The following is a 21748-nucleotide window of genomic DNA, read 5'->3' as shown; positions in this document are numbered from 1 at the left end:
CTACGGAGTTCATTTATTTCTTTTATTACAATGTATAAAAGATCAGAAACAAAATGGGGTTGCAAATATTTTGATATAAAATGATTGATGTTGATTTTACATAAATAAAATTATTTGCAAATCCATCCTGGCTCTGATCTTTCACGCTAAACAAACTATTTTGGTATCAGTGTTTTTTTCAAATTAAAACGGATGACAAAGATAAATAAGGAAGCACTATAAAAAAACTATATCTCAATTAATTCAAACAGAAAAATAAGAATCATACTTAATCTTCGCAGTTGTGATATAGTGCAAACACAACTATTAGTCTAGAAAAACTTCAATACTTAAAAAATGAGGAAATGCCTGCAAAATTTTCTTAAAAAATATTTTATACTTAAGTAAATGTAGAAAATTACGAAAAAAAGGTACTACAAAAAGGTAGATTTGAAAATACGTATTTTGCATTTAGCATTTGAAATACAAAAGGGAAATTTATTTTGTATTTTACATTTGAAATAACAAATCAAAAAAGTATTTGCATTTTGTATTTAAATACTTTAAAAAAAAACATTTTGCACATCTCTAAATACGTTCTACAAAGCTGAATCCGAATCTGGCTTCAGAATTACCCCTAACAGTAAGGGACAGCACTCAGGAACGGCAGGTGTCATCCGTCCCATCGAGTTGGCCTTCATTTATTTTTTTACTACTTGAGTACTTTTTGGCACATGAATGGAGGGGCCCCTTCACCTTAATGTCCTGATGGACGCCAATAAATTTTTTATGCTACTACTTTAGTATGTCAGGATTTTAAAAAATTCAAACCTTTAACTCGAAACACCCTTCGACTATCTGAGATCATTACGTACTACGTGAAGTAAAAGTAGAAGACAACTAAGAGGGTAAATATTTCAAAGATATCTGATCTTAGGATTATAACCCTAAGATCCAGATGGTGCTGATTTGATTTATTTGATTAGGAATACCTCAAAATTTTAGTTGGACAATTCTGGAGCCCTTTTCGAGTTCGCTTTCGTCATTTTATTTTTTATCCTTGTATCTGGTGTTACAGATGAAAAAAAATCAGAAATGTAAGTAATTATTTTAGACTACTCCTCGACAGCAAACTCCAATCTCTGATTGCCGAAAAGTTTTAGCACATTGAAATTTAGAGATATAAACTTTATTAAAAAAAAAAAAAATAAAATATAGAAAAGCTGCAAGATGTAACTGTAGCTCTGGACTTTGAACCCTTAATAATACGAAGTTTTTCCTATATTGGTGCATATTTTTCAATATACCTACTTGTACTGCTTTTTATTATTCTTTTTTTTTTTCGGATTATGTACTTATTGCAGTAGGTGTTAGTGTTAGTGTTAGTCTTGAGACTTTTGATTTAAAACGCTATCTTGAACCTAATAATAGCGCCGCAAATCTTTAGAAAGTTTAACTGCAACCCGTTAATTAAAGAATTGACTTGAAAAGCTAAGTTTTCGAAACTTTTGAATTGACAATTGCATTTATCGTTTTTTCTTCGGAAGGAAGCGTCGCAGAGTTTGTTGAAAAAAAAGTCAAATTGGCGTCAATACGAGCACGAATTTAACGGGCGTCTTTCCTTAATTAAATCGAAAGGCGCCGACGATTTCTATCGGTTTCATTTATTCGTTCTTCCAACCCCAACTTTGTTTAATTGAACGTTCCAAAATAACTTTTATATCTACTACGAAAATAACGCTTTGATGTCAGATGCACTGCTTCCGTACACAACACGTGACTTTTCCCTTAAAAAAACGCCGGTAAAATTAAACAGCTCTGTGTATGACAGGGAGCATGGGTTGGGGAGACCAGTCACTCAAGAGGTTCACAGTGAAATTTAATTTAATCGTTATCAATGTATATTTTATTACAGTTATTAAAATTACCATTATCGTAATTGACAGTAAGAAACGAAGAATTCCAATGATAATTTTTTGAGCAACTAAATATTAGTAAACCAAAAACATATTGATTTGATGATTGTTTAATAATCATAAAAGAAAAAACAGAAAGATATCATAAGTGCATGTTTGGAGCACGGCTCTGACTGATGTGTTTGAAACGTGGACGGTGTACGTTAGATTAGATTACTGTTTCACAAATGTTTGGAAATGTTGGATTTCTGGTTTTTGAGAAATGCAGAGATTGGCTCAAGTTAGGACAAAGTGGAGGTGCGTGTCCAAGCGTAAAAATTGAAAACACAACAGCAACTACAACTAATGATAGTAATAAGAAATAGTATATATAGTATGCAAACGTGACTGAATAAGTTAGTTCTTATTGTTTAAATTTTAAGTTGTTATAGTCATAAGAATTATTTACTTAAATTTAGGAAAATGTACATGTAGCAGCCAGGTCCTCGGACGCAACCCTATCATAAAGTTTATTACCGTTGCTTAAAGAAAAAGACCTCTGGGACGGTAAAGAAATACTGAGTACTGTACAATTTTAAAAAGGACGGAATCGGGAGTCGAAGATTAACCCTCGAAAAAGTTAGACGTCGTGAGGGCTTGGCTCATTCATGTAAAGCTTCCATGTTCTGTTAAGTTAATCTTATTCATTTTATAACTTGTTTCTTTTAATAAATTGTTATATTTACACGTCCCTGTTAACGTTACTGTTATATCCCTACATATATGTCGATTTAAAGTCGAGTTTATTCTCAACTGAATAGATATTACACAAATACCACTTCAGAGATGAGATTTTATTTTACGAATAACTGCAAATCTTATTGAATAATAGTAAGGCGTACCCCTTGACCTCCAGTTTTAACGGAATAGATAATCATATTGTACTTCAAATGGACGTGATATGACGTTTTATATCTTCCTCTAAAAAGGGGTCATGTCCTGAAACACAGTACAGTGAGTGCAGCCGTAGCATACATGGTTAATACTCAAACGTACGTAAATGTACAGTCATGTATATACAGGCGTGCAAGTAAATTTATGCCTGTGCTCATAAAAAGACCGTATTGCCAATGTCATTACTGATGAACTGTCGAGACGAGTTATTTTTAGTTGCACATTCGTGCATCGTGTACACACCAACCAGTCAGTGAAAGGAAAATGAAAAGAGTGGAAATGCACCAGCGTTCCGCACTCTGTTTCATTTCAAGTGGTGAAGAGGAAAGTGGTTCTAAGAGAAAATGCAAACAAAATAGCAAATATATATATACAGAAATAATTATGAGACAGAACAATCAAACTTATAATGTGTTAGAATTATTATGCTAGGGAAAAGTATGAGTAGATGGAATGATGATTCCTTTAATAAAGCTGTTCAGTACCAAAATTGGGCAAGAATTGGAATCAATCATTCGTATCGTAGCTACCAGGGGCGCAACAAGGGGGCGTCCACGGGTGCTTGAGCCCCCATTCGATTGGGTTGGGCATCCAGTCAATTCCGGTCGATTCAGATAATAACCCGACTTGAAAGTTCGGTTCAAATGGTTCAAGCTCGTAAATGAGCAGCCGAACTCGATCGTTTCAGCTTATGCACACCCGCGGTATATAAATATTTGTAGTATTATGATGGGAGAAACCGAGCGGCATGGCCTAGAGGTCTATACCATTGCTTAGCATTCGGGAGGACGCCGGTTCAATTCCGGGTCCGTCTGCCTTGGTCCAAGCTTTTCTGTGGTTTCCTTGGATCACTTAAGTAAATGCTGAGGCAGTAATCATCATCATCATAAGGTCATCAGTCCTAAGACTGGTTGGACACGTGGTAATATTCCACAGATAATCTTTCATTTTCTTCTGTCTTCATTTCGTCCGTCTCATCTTTCTCACCCGAACCACCACCCACCCATTCCCATGAATCCTGAAAGCAGGCTGAAGAGGGCCTTCCGCCCTACCTTCCGGTTAACTATATACCTAACACCTATTCGATCGCATTTAATCAAAATATAAGTGTGAATTTGAAAACTAAAACGATTTTGTTTGCTTATACACAAAAGAGATTATTGTTAGATGTTTTGAAGTTCTTGTAAGTACCCATTCATGGTTGAGATTCAGTTTAAACGTGCAGTGGTTACCAGCGGTTTCGGTTACTTTATACGCTTGTGGAAAAGAATATGGAATTTCGCCGTGTTGGCACCAGTGCTCAAGTGCTCATGCATGATGTATGTAAAAGACAGTTGGCATGCAAAGTAAAAAACCGCAAATTCGATCGAAAAGCTTCTTGTCTACTACCTGACCTTGGTTATCGCCCACTGTTTCATCGTATCAGAAGACTTTTTTTCATGAAACCGAAGCTGGAAAGATACGGGTCACGACAGTATGTTACCGAAGTCGGCATAAATAATTTATGTCGGTACGTGAATATAGTCGCCGGTTGGATGTTGTGTTACATAAGCCTTTTCATGACTGAATATTTTTTTGCATTATGCGCTTATACGGAAATAAACCTGTTTACGTGGCCACCTATAAATTACGCTATTTAATTAAGATATAAATATGCAAATTATCGCTTCGATTTTAAGTGGAACAGCTTAACGTTTTGCCACTGTACCATTCAATAAACTGATGAAGAATGAACGCCACCGAAGAACTGCTCCAAATGAAATTTTAGCAGGGCAGATGGCTAAATTATTCTTCCCAGATATTTAGACGTATAGCTAAGGTTGCTCCAATCTTTTTTTGGCAATGTTAATTGGAACAAGATGTTGAATATACTTAAAAATGTAGGAATGAGTTACAAAGATAGAAGAGTGATAATTAGTTTGTATAAAGAGCAACAGGCAGTTATAGAGCTGAAGCTGCAACGTCGAGAAGTAAATATTAGGAAGGGGGTCAGACAGGGATGCACACTGTCACCTCTACATTTTAATCTAATCAAAATTCCGGCTGATTATCTTATAATTATGACAAACAAGTTCATTGAAGAGTCACCAATCGTTAGTCTATCACTACGATAGTCAATGTTTGCATTTCCTGAAAACTAGAATGTCCCAAATCCTTAACTTTTTACGAACAATAATTATGTCTACTGCTTCCTCTGCTCCCTACATTTCAGTTTCTGCTTCAAATAGGCTTTTAACTAGCCCTTCGTATCTCAGGTGTCCTACCGTCCTAGCCCTATCTATTCCTCATTTACTTCCATAGAAACCTTTTGTTTTTCTACTCAATTCTCAGTCTCTATTTACGGTGTTTTCATCATCTGCCTGTTACGGAGTTTAGACGAAAAATTTAGAATATTAACGGTTTTTCCGCACAAATTACAATTAGCCGAATACTTTTTTTAACGTAATCGATTCGATAATATCGTATACAACGCCTCTGCCTCAACGGTCATACATTCCTTCGTTGCAAGTTTTTCTTGATGCAAAGCAAAATCATCGGCTGGTCGTGATCCTCCTGACTCGACGACTTACGCGCCCACATGAGTAACACAATATAAATCCCCCATCGACTCCTACGCGCGACTTTCCAGCTTTACCTGCATCATTGGCCTGATAACGTTTTTGATAGCGCGTATTTTCGCCGACACGTTGCCGTCACCGCGTTACCGCGACCATTGTTACCTATCGATTGTCGAACGCTTCACGGTTACCAATCGCCAATCGGTCCGTGGTCGCATAATAGCAGATATCATTTTCTCTCGTTCTCGTTCTCATTATTCTCGTTCTTAGTTCTTATAATTACGAATTACCCGTCGAGTGTTACCTTTGAAACAAAGTATATGTATACATAAGTAGTTACATGTAATATTCTTCTCTTATCTACCAAGTGTTCACGTATAATCACGCGTATGTTTCTACGATTTTGTGATGCAATCAAATTGGTACGTACAAGATATACATTGTATAACGACAAGCGTCTTATTATTGTCGTACAGAGAACAATTCAATTGCTAAAACGGACAACAAACAGTGAGTGAATTTTCATATTGCAAAAACTTTTCATCAATAATAATAATAATAATAAGTATCTACGTTAAACTCTTCAAACTTTTTTCTAATTATTGTAAATCAAATAATATAAACGTATAAAACTGATGAAATTTGGAAAGTTCCTATTGTATACCTAGTTGTTGTTTTTATCGATGTAATTGTACCGTTGAAAGTTTGAACTACATAAGTTTTACGATTAGTGCAATTATGAACGACGGCCTTGTAGAATCCGCTTGTTAATTGGCTGTTGTACATATATAACGGAGTTGATTTCGTGTAATTCCAGGTAACCATTACTTACACCAACTTTTTAGCGCACTTTGTCTTTGTTTTTGTCAATTGTACAGCCGTTAAAAGTATCCACAACAATAATTAAATACGCGAACGGCGATTGAAACAAGTGATTTTTTGGTTTTCATAGCCTTTATATTAACTTAATCACTTCACAATAAGTGTGTAGTTTTTTACGAATGTAATTTAATAACAGCACAATACTCCATTCTTTTGTTTTTGTTCCATTAAAAAATTGTTTTGCTAGTTACGATGAAGGTGATTTCTGAGATATTTATTTATGTATAATATTAATTGTTAATTACTGCAGGTAATTAACATTCGTATGATGCAAATATATTAGTTATAATTAGGTACATGTAAAAGTTTCTACTAACTTCGGTAAACTTTTACAAAATATACCTTACCTTCTTCTTTTAAGAGAAACTAATAAAAACCGTGCAGTTTTTGTGCAATTGAATATTTTTATAATTTTCGTTTCATGTTTCTTGATGACAAAAGTTAATGAAATTAGAAATTCATGAGTTTATCGAAAGAATTGTAGATTATTCCACGCCATTTCATTTAATTAATCGCGACTTCACAGAACTTTTGAACAAAGACTTGTTATACCTGATTGTACATCATAAATATTCCTGGTTACTGATGCAGTGTAATAAAATAGAATATACATGAGTCATGTTCAAAATCCAAACAAATGAAATGCATACTTTGCTAGTTTATTACTTCTTACTTTATCAATAGAGAAGTTTTTACTCATAATTCGTCTTTGATTTGAAGTAACAGTATGACCTATTAAGCTGAAGTAATAATTGACAATTTTATTTAGCTAATAAGTGCCCTTAATTGTGATCTATTTAAAAAAACAAGAAGCGTTTATGATAACAAGATAACGACGATAGTCAGTCATATTTTATCAGTTAAATAATGTTGGCAATGCATAACTATTTGTTGAATATTGAAACATAATTTTCAATCCATATATTAACGTTTATATTTATACAAAATTATTGCATTTGCTTCTAATTGCAACTAAATAAATATTAAAGATGTACTTTACGTAGGAAGTGTTTGAAGGTGATCATTTTCCACTACTAAAATAAATAGTCGATAATATATTAGGGGAATCCCCGATTGTTCTGCCATGTACGTAAGTATGCAGTTGATTAATTTTCTGTGTAATTCAGCCCATTAATATTTATTTGCTTATTCCAAACAACGAGAACATAAATGAAAGAATATCAAAATATTCGAATTTAAGTTTATACCAAAAGTCGAAATCTAATGTTTTTGTTAATAAGTTCACGTTTTAACAGGGTAAATATTAATGTACAAACTGCAGCCAGCGACTAATCGGAGATTTTCAAGTTCTACCACCAATAAATACCGAGAGTGAGTCTTGATAAAAATAAAGCAATTTATTTCAAATTAACTTTTAATATGTGTATTACGTTGGAATTTTCGTTATTTTTGTTTCAAACGTTCTCCCGAAAAAATAATTGCTACTCCATTTATTTTTTACAGGAAACAATTGTTCAAGGAACTTTAACATTACTGTTATTGATTCGTACTATAGATATTGTTAGATTAAAGTGTGTATATGTTTTGAATATAGTCACTAAAATTATCTAGCACACGAAAAACGGATAAGTAAACAGTTACCTTCGTTTGAAGTAGATATGCCGACTTCCTTAGAAAAACAGAGAAACGAATATTTTACTTGAAGGCCAGATTTTAAGCAGAAATTTTCTCAAATGTTTTTTTTGTACTACTAAATTGCTATCAAATACATTAATGTTACAGCAAGTAAGTAATGTTAAAAAATATTCGAAGGTTAATATGTTACATTTTAGCATTTATATGTATAATTATTTTTTTAATGTACCAACTGCTTTCATGTAAACTAGGTTAATGTTTTACAGCATGACAATAGTCACTAAGTCTGAACAATAATTCCTTCTGTGCATTCATAAAACCAGTACTCTATAATAAAACGTCTCTAACATGTAAGTTTCTAGATTTATGTTGAAGAAAATTGAAAAATGAATTAGTATTTTTATAATATAATTGCATCGTATAGGTACAGTAATATGCATCCTATTTACTTTAATTAGAGATGAACAAAAAAGTTCTGCTTTACTCATTATTAACGTTTTAAATTGAACCCGCAGTTCTTATTATTGAAAGTAATAAATTAAATAGAGCATTTTAATGGGACGGAATTAGATTAAAAATTTTATCGGTCTTATTAATTAATACTTATTTCCAGTAGTGTAATTTATTGGTTTGTTTTGTTCCTCGATGGTGAAGAAATGTTAATTGAAAGCGTCCGAATTTTCCAATTACAGTGATAACACATACACAATTCTTTGATAACATTTCTCATCATCAGACAATACTCGAATTGAAACACTCTATGTTAATACAATGCATCAATTCAATTGTTAGTTGGGTGGGTTTATTACGAATATCTGGGTTTTTATTAATTTTTCTGTTCAGTGCGCGTGATTATTTTGAATTGAATTAATTCTTATAACAAATTACGCAAAACAAGAATGTTTCAACCAATAAAAAAAATGCAATTGATTGTGAATTAAACCTGGTGAAGGAGCCGAACATGTATACCGGAAAGTAATTCAGGAAGTGGCAGATTTACCACATTCATCATCCCCAAGTATTTCGTATAGGTTATTGAGTAAACACAAATAATAAAAGTTTTTATGTCTTAAAACAGCTTAATGAAGGCTTGGTATTAGCATATTGATGACGAAGTTCATATTTCCTTAAAATTGTCCTGACTTTTTTAATTGCTCCAAATATTATCCTTTAAATAATTTAAATTTAAGTAAGATTCCTGATCGTTACTATTAAATTATGTAGTTTTTTTCATGGTGGCGGTCAAATAATTACACACAACTTTATGTTTTTTCTAACGTTTCGGTTTATTCAACCATCATAAGACTTTTGAAGTGTTACTGCTTGTGTACAAATATTAACTTAATTTTAAACATTCTGTCATGTTGAACTACTGCAACTACTTCAAAAAAACTACATAAAATAATAATAAATATCATAATTCAATATTCCTGGAAAACTTTAGTCTACCATTTATAATGAATACAAAGTAGAAAAAAACGTTCTTTTACATCTAGAGATAAGAAAAAAGTAATAAAACTGTCTGATATGTGCACTTTTTAAATCCTAAAGATGAACTTTTCTTTTCATTAGACGCTGGCGCCCCACAAAACCGTATGTCTTTACCTCACTGAGATTAGGGACGAAAAACGTGTATCGTCAAAAGTAGCACCCAAGCAGAAGTGCTTTTTATTGGTATCTTTTCACGGGTAATATTACGCGTTATTAATCCTAAAACCTTTCGAGTTTGACATCACGTATTACATTAGTGCTGTGTATTCTTTCCAAAAGCTTCATGGTAAATACGACAGGATTGAGTTACAGGAAACACAAAATTAGCTACTATGCTTACGACTCTACCCGATATAATCGGTGCGTGTAATTTCCGCATATTTAAATCGTGTATTGTAACAGAATATGATTTCCCAAAATAATTAATGATCACTAAAATTGGTCTTTCTACACACGCGTTTACGCCTTTCTTGTAATTACCTTTTAATTGAAAAACGTTTTAAAATGTTTCAAGAATTTTAAAAACCCTAATCCTATCGATATTTTTTTGTAGATTTTTACGTTATCTTTCAATGTAATTTGTTGAAACTTTTGTAGCAATTTTTTAGTTTTAAGCTGTTTGCTTATTTCTGAATCTTTTCCTAAATACGTTACATATCTCCAAATCATTAGGATCTTTTAACAACACATACCGTTCCTTCTAGGATTAGGAAATGTATAGGTACCCGAGATAAAAATGTTCAGTCTCTCAGAGTCTTTGAAAGCGAGACTCGAGTCTCCGTCTTTCATCGATTCTCTCTGGCGTCGCTGAGAGAGACTGACAAAAAACTGTTTAGCGTCTCTGATCGAGAGACTCGAGTCGCTCATAGAGAAATCCTCATTTCGTATCCAGTCTCTGAACGAGAGACTCGAATCTCTGAACGAGAGACTCGAGTCGCTCATAGAGAGATCCTCATTTCGTATCCAGTCTCTGAACGAGAGACTCGAATCTCTCAATAAGTGGTGTCTCGATAGACATGGTTAAAATTTTCTAAGTTCAACATATTTCAGAGATCCCAATCTTTCTACGAGAGACTCGAGTCTCTCAATTTTTCAGTTTTATTCATTCAGTCTCTCTGTGAGAGACTCGATTCTTTGATTTAACAATTTTATCGTTCGAGTCTCTCATACAGAGACTGTGAGAGATCCATAAAAACAACTAGGCAATAACTGAGAGACTGGGAAGGACTGTGAGAGACGCTCTCAGAGACGCTGAAAGACTCTGAGAGACTGGAGAGAGACTGAAAATTATTGTCTAGGGTATATGTATCTCTCCTGATATAAACTTTATTATTGTCATCCTTATGCAAATTAGGTGTACTTTTTCAGCTAATAATAAGTAAAACAATAAATAGGAAACTGTGTAGAAATTGTTGTTTGTATCATGGTGTAGGAACTGGTATACGTTTGGGTGCTGCAACAACATGAAAAGTAATTGCTCATTTTGTTCGCAAAGCGGCTGCTGCTGCATTACAAAAGTTTCCTTTGTTCGTATTTCCTAAGATACGTAGTGCACAGCGTTGTACATGACACATATGCATAAGTAATATACAGTAGCTGTCATCGATTGCAGCAACTGTCAGGGATTTTTAAATCAACCGCTCGTAATATCTCCGCTCTAGCTACCGACTTATCGTTAGATTTTATTTTTCGTTTAGTTTGCTTCCAATACTTAACGCCAGATTTACGCTACTCCACACTATCTGCCAGCACCCCTTAGTATCACTACTTCGAAGAAAAGATGTAAACGATATGTGTTGTTATTGCACCTAGATCGAAAGTGTTTTTCAACGTTTTTACTATTACGTTTACTAATGTTGCTCTTATCAAAGGTTATCACCAACTCAAATATTGACACGAAATAATTGTTATCGCAGTGTGCAGTTGGATTTTTTCGCGATAACGTTTGAAAGTTTTGTTTGTGCAGACTTATTTTTCGTGGGATTCGTTAAAAAGTAAATTTGCCATGAGGGTAAAGTTTCAAAACAAGTGAAGTTCAGCTGATTCATATACCAATAGATGGCCGAAAATCAATTAGGTAATTTTCATACCTAACTACATACCTAAACATATAATACGTATTATGTAGGTATTTTATATAGATATTCAGTATTACTCACGGTTAAAATGCTTCGTATTAACTTTTTGTTTTTATTAAATAATAACACAACGAAGCAAAAGTATAATAATGTTATATAATAAAGAAAAAGATAAGTAATGATTAGTTGCGCAAGTGCTTAAAAAGAAAGAATTGTTATTTTTATAGAATATGATCATGACTTATAATCGCTGATCGCTTCAACGAAGATATAGGTATAACCACCTATTAATTATAATATTATTTTAAATAATTGGATGCAATTTTATGTTTCGTTTAGTTCATTGGTAAGCCATTAAATAATTCAGGAAGAATAATTGTAACAATTACAAAAAAGAAGTATTAAGTACGATTCAGGTTTAAAGGTCTGAGTTTTAGCCAAACAAAATATTGATGTAAGAAAATCTTTATCAGTACAAAGTAATTTTAATTAGCCCGAGTTTGTAGTAAACATAATTAAGTGTCTTTAAAAATTAAATATTTATAATGACGCTAAATTAATTTAATAGCTGGTATAAGTTTGGAAAATAACGTTTCGATATAGGTGCATAACATATGCATTAAATTTTGTTTTCAAAGAAGATGTGGAAAACATAAATAGCACACGCTATACATATTGATAAAATGATAAGGAACAGGGAGTGTATTAGATAAAAAAGCATGTGCATTAATAAACACAACGGTAAATTATACTCACAATCAGACTTTTAATATATATATGTCGTAATGTACATTCTCATATCCTGCAAGACTAATATCTTTTTAGCATAATTAATTTAGCACGAAATATATTGAATTTGTAATTTAGTTTTTCCCATATTTATATAAAGTGTTGCGAGGGGTAGAGGTAGACCTAGATTAGATTACTCTTCGCAAATAGTTAAGGATGTGGCCTGTTCTAGTTTTAGGGAAATGCGAAGTTTAGCTCAGGATAGGAAAGAGTGGAGGTACGTGTCCAACCAGTCTTAGGACTGATGACTTTATGATGATGATGCGAATAGAAGTACAGTAGAATCCGTTTATAATGACATCGAAAGGAAATGACAAACACGTCATAATAAGCGGACGTCATACAAAGCATAGTCTTAGAAAATAAACAACTTTCTATTTTGGTTAGTTACTTAGTTTAATAGAGAAAAAAACTACAAATTGTATATATTTATTAACAGAAAAAGAAAAAGAACGATGAATTGTAATATCAATATACATAAGAAAGGTCGGAAAAATGAGCGAAAATGTTATTACTAATCATTGGGGTCACTATAACCGAATATGATTTGTTGAGAATCAGTCATAATAAACGATATGTCATTTTAAACGGAATCATTATATCGGAACTTTTCTATAGAGAAATTAATACGAAAACCAAACTTAATATTGCAATTACTTCATATCAAGCGGTTGGTCAATACAGGCGGAGTAATAATCAACGAATTCCACTGTAATTTTATGGTCTTGTACTTTTTAACTCCCTTTTAAAGGTGCAATAATATGCAATTTACAGTTAGTGGTTATTTAGTTACCTATGAAGGACTGCTAATATGTTGTTTTCTTTCATTGAAAAAATTTTTTTGATGATAAAATAATGTCATTTATGATATTTCTTTGACTCATCATAATCATAAGGTCGTCACTCCCAAGACTAGTTGGAAACGAACGTCCACTTTTTCCTATCTTGAGCTTATCTCTTATTTCTTTAAAACTACAACACTAACTGTTTGTGAATACTAATCTAACCTACGTCTACATCTACTCCTCTTAACTCCAGTTTGTGCTTCTAATATGCCTCTAATTAGTCCTTCATGCCTGAGAAGGTGTCCTACCTATCTCGCCTTTTTCTTATTGACCTGCATAGTGTTCTCCTATTCTTTCTACCTTCTCAGTTCTAATCTCCTCTATACACGATATCCTAATCATTCTCCTGTAGCACCACATTTCGAACGCTTGTAACCTTTTGATTTACTCCGCGTCTAGTAGATACCTATCAATAGTAAAGAAAGCGTCTTCTAGGTACAAAATGTCAATTAGTACTTTTTAACACTGAATAAGTTGACACCATTCCTTATTAATTAAAACTGAGCAAAGGAAATGTCCGATGATATCTATAGTGCTACAGATAACTGTAAATCCTACAATTTTTAATTATGAGTTATTATAAACCTATAATTTTTGAAAATTAACCAGAATGTGTATTTATTCTTTTTCCTGTCGATTCCGCTTTAACGGTAGGTATTATTACTGCCGTTTTTGCCTAGCTCCAACTCTAATCGGTAATTGAGAAATAAATAATTAAATTGAGTTTTGCTTGTTAATGTTTAAGCTTAATTAATTATGACGGCAAGTACAAACGCTTCAATTTGCACCATAAATTGAAATTTACATAAAACATTCTCCTCCGATTTCTTACTCTGATCTCTGATTCGTATATAAATTAATGATGGTCTCAAGGTTGGAGAGGTATCAGTCGTACTATTATTACTAATAAATTATGCATTTATGCCCAGTATGCTCGACAATTTAACAGCATCAACACCCACATAAACGTACTCCATACAATAAGTTACTCCATTAAATTTGTATTTACTTGCACAGTTATTGTCTATGCCTGCATATAGTGCAAGTATATTTATTGTACTTTTAGTATTAAGTACAATATCTACAACAAATACGTACAACTTCGGGCTGCTCAACATTGATTTCCTGTACGCATTTAGAGTACGCTACGGGAATACAAACTATTATTTAACATTAAAAAAAATACCTTCAGTAATTTCTACAACGATATGCTGTTGGCTGGAAGAAATATTCATTGAAAGATCAATAATTTTCAATAAGTTAATGATTATAAAATTCGCACGCACATTATACCGTACTAGATATAAAGATTATTTACGATTGACTATCAAAATTTTAATGTTTAATAATTAATTTAACTGTTGCCTTACATGATATTTATACTTACATACATACACACATATAGTTATTATAGGAATATATAATAAATAACAGAATAAATTAGTTATGTACTGTAGGAAAATACTTTTTATTTACAACGCAACCTACAAGGAGAAATCTGTGAGGACTTAAGGATACTTAAGTAGGACTGGGAGATCCTTAATATATTTTCAGCTTGAAATAGTTTTAAGGTAGATAAATAAAATATTAATCATATTAAAATTGCAAGGATTATAACTGAATACCCTTAAAAGGATAAATCAGTTAGGTACAGGATACATACCTACAAAAATATACGAACAAAGAATAATATTAACTATTGAATTATATTTAATCACTCACAAACTGCTAACTATTAAGTAATTAATATGACTATTTCATAGTGCCTACTGTCTATTGTATTAACAAATATACTATGGGCCTATGTATTCCGCAGTGATTGCAACAAAGCTGAGATAGTGAGATTACGTTTTTATATATACGTACATATATTACCTGGATTCAAGTATCTCTTTGAAGGACGCTAATCACAAAATTAAATCTGAAAACAAGATTTCAAGACTAGATATGTAATAACTGAAAATAGTCAGCGGCTACTTAAAATTACTTGACATATTTTGCGAAACGTGTAATATTTATTTGTACCTATTAACCGTGTCAATATTTTAGATACAGCCGGCAAAGTGAACAGTCACGTTATGTAACAATATTTATTGTAACTGCCACTAATTTAGGCGAAATTGTAAATATGTTAATTATGACGAAGAAACAGGAATATTTATAAATAAATACGATTCATAAAAAGTAAGGCAGAAAAACCAGTTTGCATTATTCAAATTTTATATTGCAATACAAAAAACTGCTTTATTGTATTGATTATGTCAATATTTTCTTTGAAAAGAGCACAGGAACAACAACAGATTTTCTCATTTATCTACTCAGTGTGTTTATCTCGATACCTACGGATATTATATTTTACTATGCAAATTTATTCTGCTCTACGTTCTGTGTTTTCGCTAAATTCATTTTACTTGCTCTTCTGTGTGGGGCATTTGAAAAATGTTTAATTTAAATCACTTTTCTTTTTGTTCTAGGAGGTCCTTAGAGGCAGTTCAACCTCTTTGACAATTTCAAAATGGAATCCACATCAGAAAACGCTGCAATTGCAAGTGAACAAAGAATTGTTTTAGACGAGAATTCCTGGCCACATAATGTAACAGATCCAACAGTTCATCCAGATCAAACAAACAAGTCAAACGAAGATAGTAATACCTCTAATACAAATGACGTTTTCGTACCCGAAAAGCTCACAACAGTTGAGTATATAGAAAGAGGAGATATAAAAGAATTTGTCTACACCAAATATGAAGAACGAGACAAAAATGAATTCGATCGTTTGTATCTAAGAAGATCTTGGGCACCAGTTCGTCCCAAGAGCGACATTGATGAACCGAAGAGATTTACAATAGCACACGATACGATTGGGCGAGACCAAACAGATACCTGCAAGGAACAAACAAGTCCTGTAAGACGTGGTGCAATCGAGTCATTAAAACAAATTTTAGAAAGCGAAGCCGAACAGGCAAAACCTTCTACCAACGAGAAGAATCTAAACAATCTTGAGGATAACGCTTCAAATTACAAAAATCCCACGAAATTATCCCCGGAAATAGTAGAAAAGTTGAAAACGAAATATTCGCCTTCTAGCTACGGTTATCCTAAATTGGCTCCTTTAACGTCTCCTGGTCTAACAACCAAGATTCCCGTCTTATTTAATTCAAAACCTATACCACAGCCTAGAAGTCCACAATCCCCTAAGCAAGAGGTTAACTCCACGGATTACAATAACAATAATAACAAACCAGAGAAAGAGCTGGACAAGAGCAAACCTTCTCCAAATCCAAAACCTCGTTACCTTTTGGAGAAACAGAAAATTGTTGTTACTAATATTGAGAAACGCCCGGTAAACGAGACGACAAAAAGTCGAAGCAAAGACAGCTTAGATAGCGATTTTCCTAGTGACGTATCTGCATCAGATGCAAAACGCCATCATGTGTATCTGTGTCCTAAAAGGAAAATTCCCATTATCAACAGCGCAATAATAATCAAGGATCCTCCCACCAAAGAGGAAGAATCGACTGAATCCGAAGAAGAAGAAAGAGTCGTTATAGTACGACATTCTTCATCAGAAGATAGTGTTGATAAGGTAGACGGAATACTATCGCAGTTCGTTATGGATAAGAAGGCGACAGAAAAGAAGAGAAGCAACAGCTTTAGAAGACTGTTCAAGGGAACATTTTTCGGGAGGGACAAGAAAAAAGATGAAGATAAAGATAAAAATTCCCGAAAACTGAACGATCAGACAGATGCGTCCGTTGAAAATTCTAAAAACTCCTTCGTGAGACATTCTGTACATAGACACACGGTCGATGGTTCCTACAAAACTGAAAATTTATTGAACGGCTGCGATAATTTAGGTATAAAATCTAATTCAGACAACGCTAATTACAAACGCAGCAACCACAAAAGACATAATGGACGTAGTAAAAGTTACATAGCGGATGGTGATAATTCTAAAGGCAGATCGATATTGAACGACTACCTCCCGATGGACACAGGGAATAAAGACAAAAGCGAAAATAAAACCGAAACATACATAAATGTACCCAACATAAACAAATACATCGATGCAAGCAGCTCTTCGTCAGATAGTCACAATAACACTTACGAAAACTCGTTAATCGCCCAAGCAGAATTACGCCAAGCACAGGAGCTTGGACGTAAACAAAGAAACGTTAAAAGTGGAATACCAGTTCCGTCTAATGGTAAAGTGGGGCAAACTTTGCGAAATCAAAACGACTCTCCTCAGCATTTCACAGAAACGCCGCCTAGAGCTCAAGAAACTTACCAAAATGTTCAATTAATCAAACCGAAAGCTTTGATACCCATTAATTCCGAGAGACCATTGCCAAATCCCTACCGGCATAAAAAACCAACTGCATCACAGTCGGAATCGATGTCAGAGACATCTAAAGACGAAAACCAAGAAGTTCTTCGTAATAATTTAAATTTAGAAATCAAGAGTTACGTTTCGAAATCCTATTCTTCAGAAGCGTCTCCTCAAAGTCCGGTATCACCCAACAGAGAAAATCCCTATCTAAACGATATTTACGGAGAACCTCGTGATACCCTTAATAGAAAGGAGAAACAATCCAAACAAGAGCTTGTAAAACCAGCCGTCCCCGTAAGAAATAGCTCTTTGGAACGACAAAGTGACAATCAGCAAAGTTCCTCACCAGGTAATCAATCCGTCAAGTCAAGTCCCGTAATTAAACCAAAACCCGTTAATGTGCCACTTGAGGTGAAGATAAGTCCAGTATCTTCAAAGCTGTCGGACTCTCCTCTTTCTCCTCGATCGCGAGACAGTTACGTGGGAGTTCGTGGCTCTCCAATCTCAAGGAATCTTAAAAGTCCAGTCAGCCCACTTACATTAGAGCGGACAAAATTAAAACTTCCGTCAAACAGAGAAAAAGTTGAACTGCAACCTCGTGTGAAATCGCCAATACCCAAAACGAAAGTAAGCACCGATAAGATAATTGCCACGGAGCTTCTTAGGAATAGTAAAGAACATTCCGAACAAAAGCAATCTGAACAGCGAACAATTCCGGACGGCGAGAGAAGTAAACTTGTAATAACACGAGCCAATTCTTCTACTAAAACCGCCGTTACGTCACCTACGAAACTTCCTCGGCCACCAGCACAGAGGAATATTTTGCAAGAAATGCAAGTTGATTCTCGCGAGGCGAAACAAAACGACACGAGTAATTCACAGTCACGACATCCGTCTAATTATCTTATTAATAAAAGTCAACAGATCCCTCAACAGCTACCCGTGACCCCACAAAGTCAAATAAATGTTCAGCCTATTTCCTCGTCCACTCCGAAGCTATTAAATTATCAAGCAGTCCGGCAGTTGTCTCCCAAAGAACCCGTTTATCAGTATTCCAACGGTATAGTGCCGCTTCGTCAACCAATGTTACATTCCCCTCAGCAACCAAATCAGTATTCACAATCCAACGGTCAAAGTCTTTCACCTGCGCAGTTCCAATATTTAAGACAAAATATTTATGTAAATACGAAAGTTCCAGAGAAAGTCTCTCCCAAATTAACCCCCGAAGAGTTGGAAGAAAGAAGGTGGCGTAATATGGAAGCAAATAAAAATATGTCCTTAATGTCGCTCCATAATTCTAATTCTTCTGTCGATCCTCAAAGGGCTTCAATTAGCAACTTTTCAATGTCCTCCAGCAACATAAGTCCCCGAACGAGGAGTTCCCTGCCTCCAGAAAGTTCTCAACCGAGGTCGCCGCAAAAACAGCAAATGCTGCAAAACGTCGAAGCCTTCTACTGGAGAGAGTTAAAGAAAATGAAAGAGAAAGAGGAACTTGATTTTCTAAATTACAGACGCCTTTATGGCTACGTTGAAGATCCGGTCGTATTTCATAGATCGAGAAGTTCTACGCCAAGTAATCTTCACAATTCCAGACGAAGCCTCAGCTTGCCGAGAGAAGTCAAGTCGACCAGTCTTTCTTGTCCACCGGACTCTAATATTAATTATGAAACCATCAACAGAAATGATAGAATCCAAGAACACGTGCAATATATTCCCGTTCAGAATTATCCCCAGCAAAAAATTAATATCGCAACCTATCCAGCTGAAGTGCAACCGGGGAGAGTCCAGAATCAAAATTTTGTTAGGCGAAGCTCTGGTAGAAATACAATAGGTCCCATTGGTTCAACGGCAAGTATTCAAACGATATACGAAAACTACCCAGCAGGTGTAGCCCCTACGTTACTGAAGAGGCAGCAACTGCAAAATCCAATCTTCAGAAGGGGCAGTTTAGTAAGCAATCCGTCTCCTTTGCCAAACTACCCCGTACATAATCAATACAAAAAGGTCAGTTTTGGCTCACAGGGAGGCAACACATCTCCAGCTTGGCCTACTAAAAACGGTTACACGCAAAGTCCCCCACAAAGGAGGCTCGAGCGCCAAGAGTCATTGGACGACGATGTGTTTTTACCGAACTCTCCTCGGATCATTAAAAGATCGGAAAGGGCCACCTCGGAACCTGTGTATGGTTCACGGTTTCCAAATGAATCGCCCAGTAACGTTGTTTACGGCCAAGTTCAGCAGCAAACAGTCGCAGTGGTCGCTGAATCCCCCTATGGACACGCGATTCCAAAACAGATCACCGTAACGAATAAGGTTTGCGACATCTACGGGCAAATCCACGACAATGGAGAGAAAGTTTTGATGTCTCCCGAAAACTACGGCCAGGTCAAGCAAACGGGAATCATCTATGGGACCCTACAGCCAAACGTGGGGTCGCGATTGTCCTTGGCGTCCCGCCAAAGCAACAGCAACTTGAGCGAATACGACGCTGGTAATTTTGTACGTGGTACTCGATTGACAGCCAGTGTTAACGACATGTATCGACGTTATTCTGATCGACAACGACTGAACGGTAACGACCAACAACGATACATTAACGAAACGATGAGAAACGAAAATATGAGCAATGTACATGCCGAGGCGCCCACGAGACCGTTACCTCCTTTGCCTCCCTCGAGAAGGTCCAGGTCCGATCAATTACGAAAAGCCGTGCTGAGAGGAAACCCACCAGCTTCCGACAATGAAAGTAGCGGTTCCGAAGCCGGGGAAATACAAAGGATTCTCCAAACCGATCCCAGAAATAACAGAATTAATGCGATAGGTAAGTGAATTCGCTTTACGTATCCTTGTAATTCGGGGAAGGACAAACGGATTTTATCCTAATGCCTAATAGGACCAAAGAGTCTTTGTTTTAGTGGATTATGTGGAATTAGTAACGAACCAGAGCCTTATTAAAATTGATGCGTTTAATTGCCGTATAATATTGAATTTAAATCGCTTACACTGAACAAGCAATTACCATTTCAATTACTTATTAAGGAATATTAAAAAAAATAAAATAAAATCCCTAACTTTAGAAACCAATTTTGAGACTGAATTTCTGTTTAATTTTATGGAATGCATTTTTGTCCTTCTTCGAAATTCGACGCTTTGTATTCAATTGAAGCAGCTATTAGGTAGTACTGAATTTGTTGTGATTGTCCTATGTGTTAATATGTGATTGTTTTATAATAATAATAATAATAATAACAATAAATAATTAGCAGCTTGTCTTTTACGAAGAAGTATTCTATACATTTTAAGTGACTGTAGATATGAAATGCACAAATTGCCATTAATTTATGCCTTTTAAATAAAACTTTTGAAAAAAATGAAAGTGTTTCATTTCCGTTTCCTAATAGCTTCTTCTGATTGAGAAGCGCATTATATTTTTTTCAGTGTTAACTTTAAAACAAATACTCATCACTGTAAAATGTCACATATTTTCAATTAGTCTGGTAATTATAAAGAGGTAAGTAAACTTTAAAAAACTTTCTTAAAACAAATGAATACAAACATCCTCCAGTTGTTAGAAATTGTTTGACACATAAATTAACAATGCAATGAGTGTTGAATAAAATCACCTTTACATTGACTTTCTTTTTTTCTTATTTTCATGATCTTGAGAAACTGCTGTAGACAAGTTAATAAATAAATAAAATAATTAAAAAAAAAAGGAAAGTGCTAATGGTTATGTTACCGAAGACAAGTGCAGGGTATTTTTAATTAAATTAATTTAGATGGTTTATTTTAACATTATGTGCACCTAGATGATTTTCATCAACGTGGGGCAAAACATTTTTTGGATTTCCTAAAAACGCGCTTGCATACCTAGGAAAATTTCGGGAAAATTTTTAATTTTTACACAAGTAAAGCGTTCCAACTTGTAAATACACACATACGCTTTCGCTGCGGAAATACGACATCATCAGTATTCTCAATTCTAAACAACGGAAGCTAGACAGTTGAGCATTACTCAAATATTTTGTGTCCTTTCAGAGTCTTTTTGGAATAATTACATTTACTCTTATTTAATCTTTAGGTATGTAATAATTTTGGCAAAAAGTTATTGTCAAATGTCAAAAGTAGTCTAATAATGTGAGTTAAAGCCGAAAAAAATATGTATTCTGGCTTTTGTTTTATTCTGTAATTTGAAACAATTGTAAACACTTTAGCATAGCTGCTGTCCTTTAAACAAATGAAGCATCCCTGTGTAGTTTCTGGGGGCAATACGTTAAGTAAACACTAACAGTAGGACTTCAGTTAGTTTATTTACTCTCAAAGACAAAAAAGCCAATGCACCGCAATTTTT

General features: G+C 34.4%; 1 protein-coding gene across 1 annotated transcript in view; it reads left to right on the top strand.

The window, feature by feature from the left end:
* The window catches only part of LOC108740777, a 104929-nt gene that overhangs the window by 29553 nt on the left and 53628 nt on the right, over positions 1-21748 (top strand). Inside the window, exon 2 of the mRNA XM_025979976.1 lies at positions 15542-20218. Coding sequence (XP_025835761.1) covers positions 15583-20218 — 4636 coding nt within the window. The 5' untranslated portion in view covers positions 15542-15582. The remainder of the gene's footprint in view (positions 1-15541; positions 20219-21748) is intronic.

This window comes from Agrilus planipennis, unplaced genomic scaffold (assembly GCF_000699045.2).
Source record: "Agrilus planipennis isolate EAB-ADULT unplaced genomic scaffold, Apla_2.0 scaffold22, whole genome shotgun sequence".
NCBI classification, from domain to species: domain Eukaryota; kingdom Metazoa; phylum Arthropoda; class Insecta; order Coleoptera; family Buprestidae; genus Agrilus; species Agrilus planipennis.
This window is presented reverse-complemented; position numbering and strand designations above follow the sequence as displayed.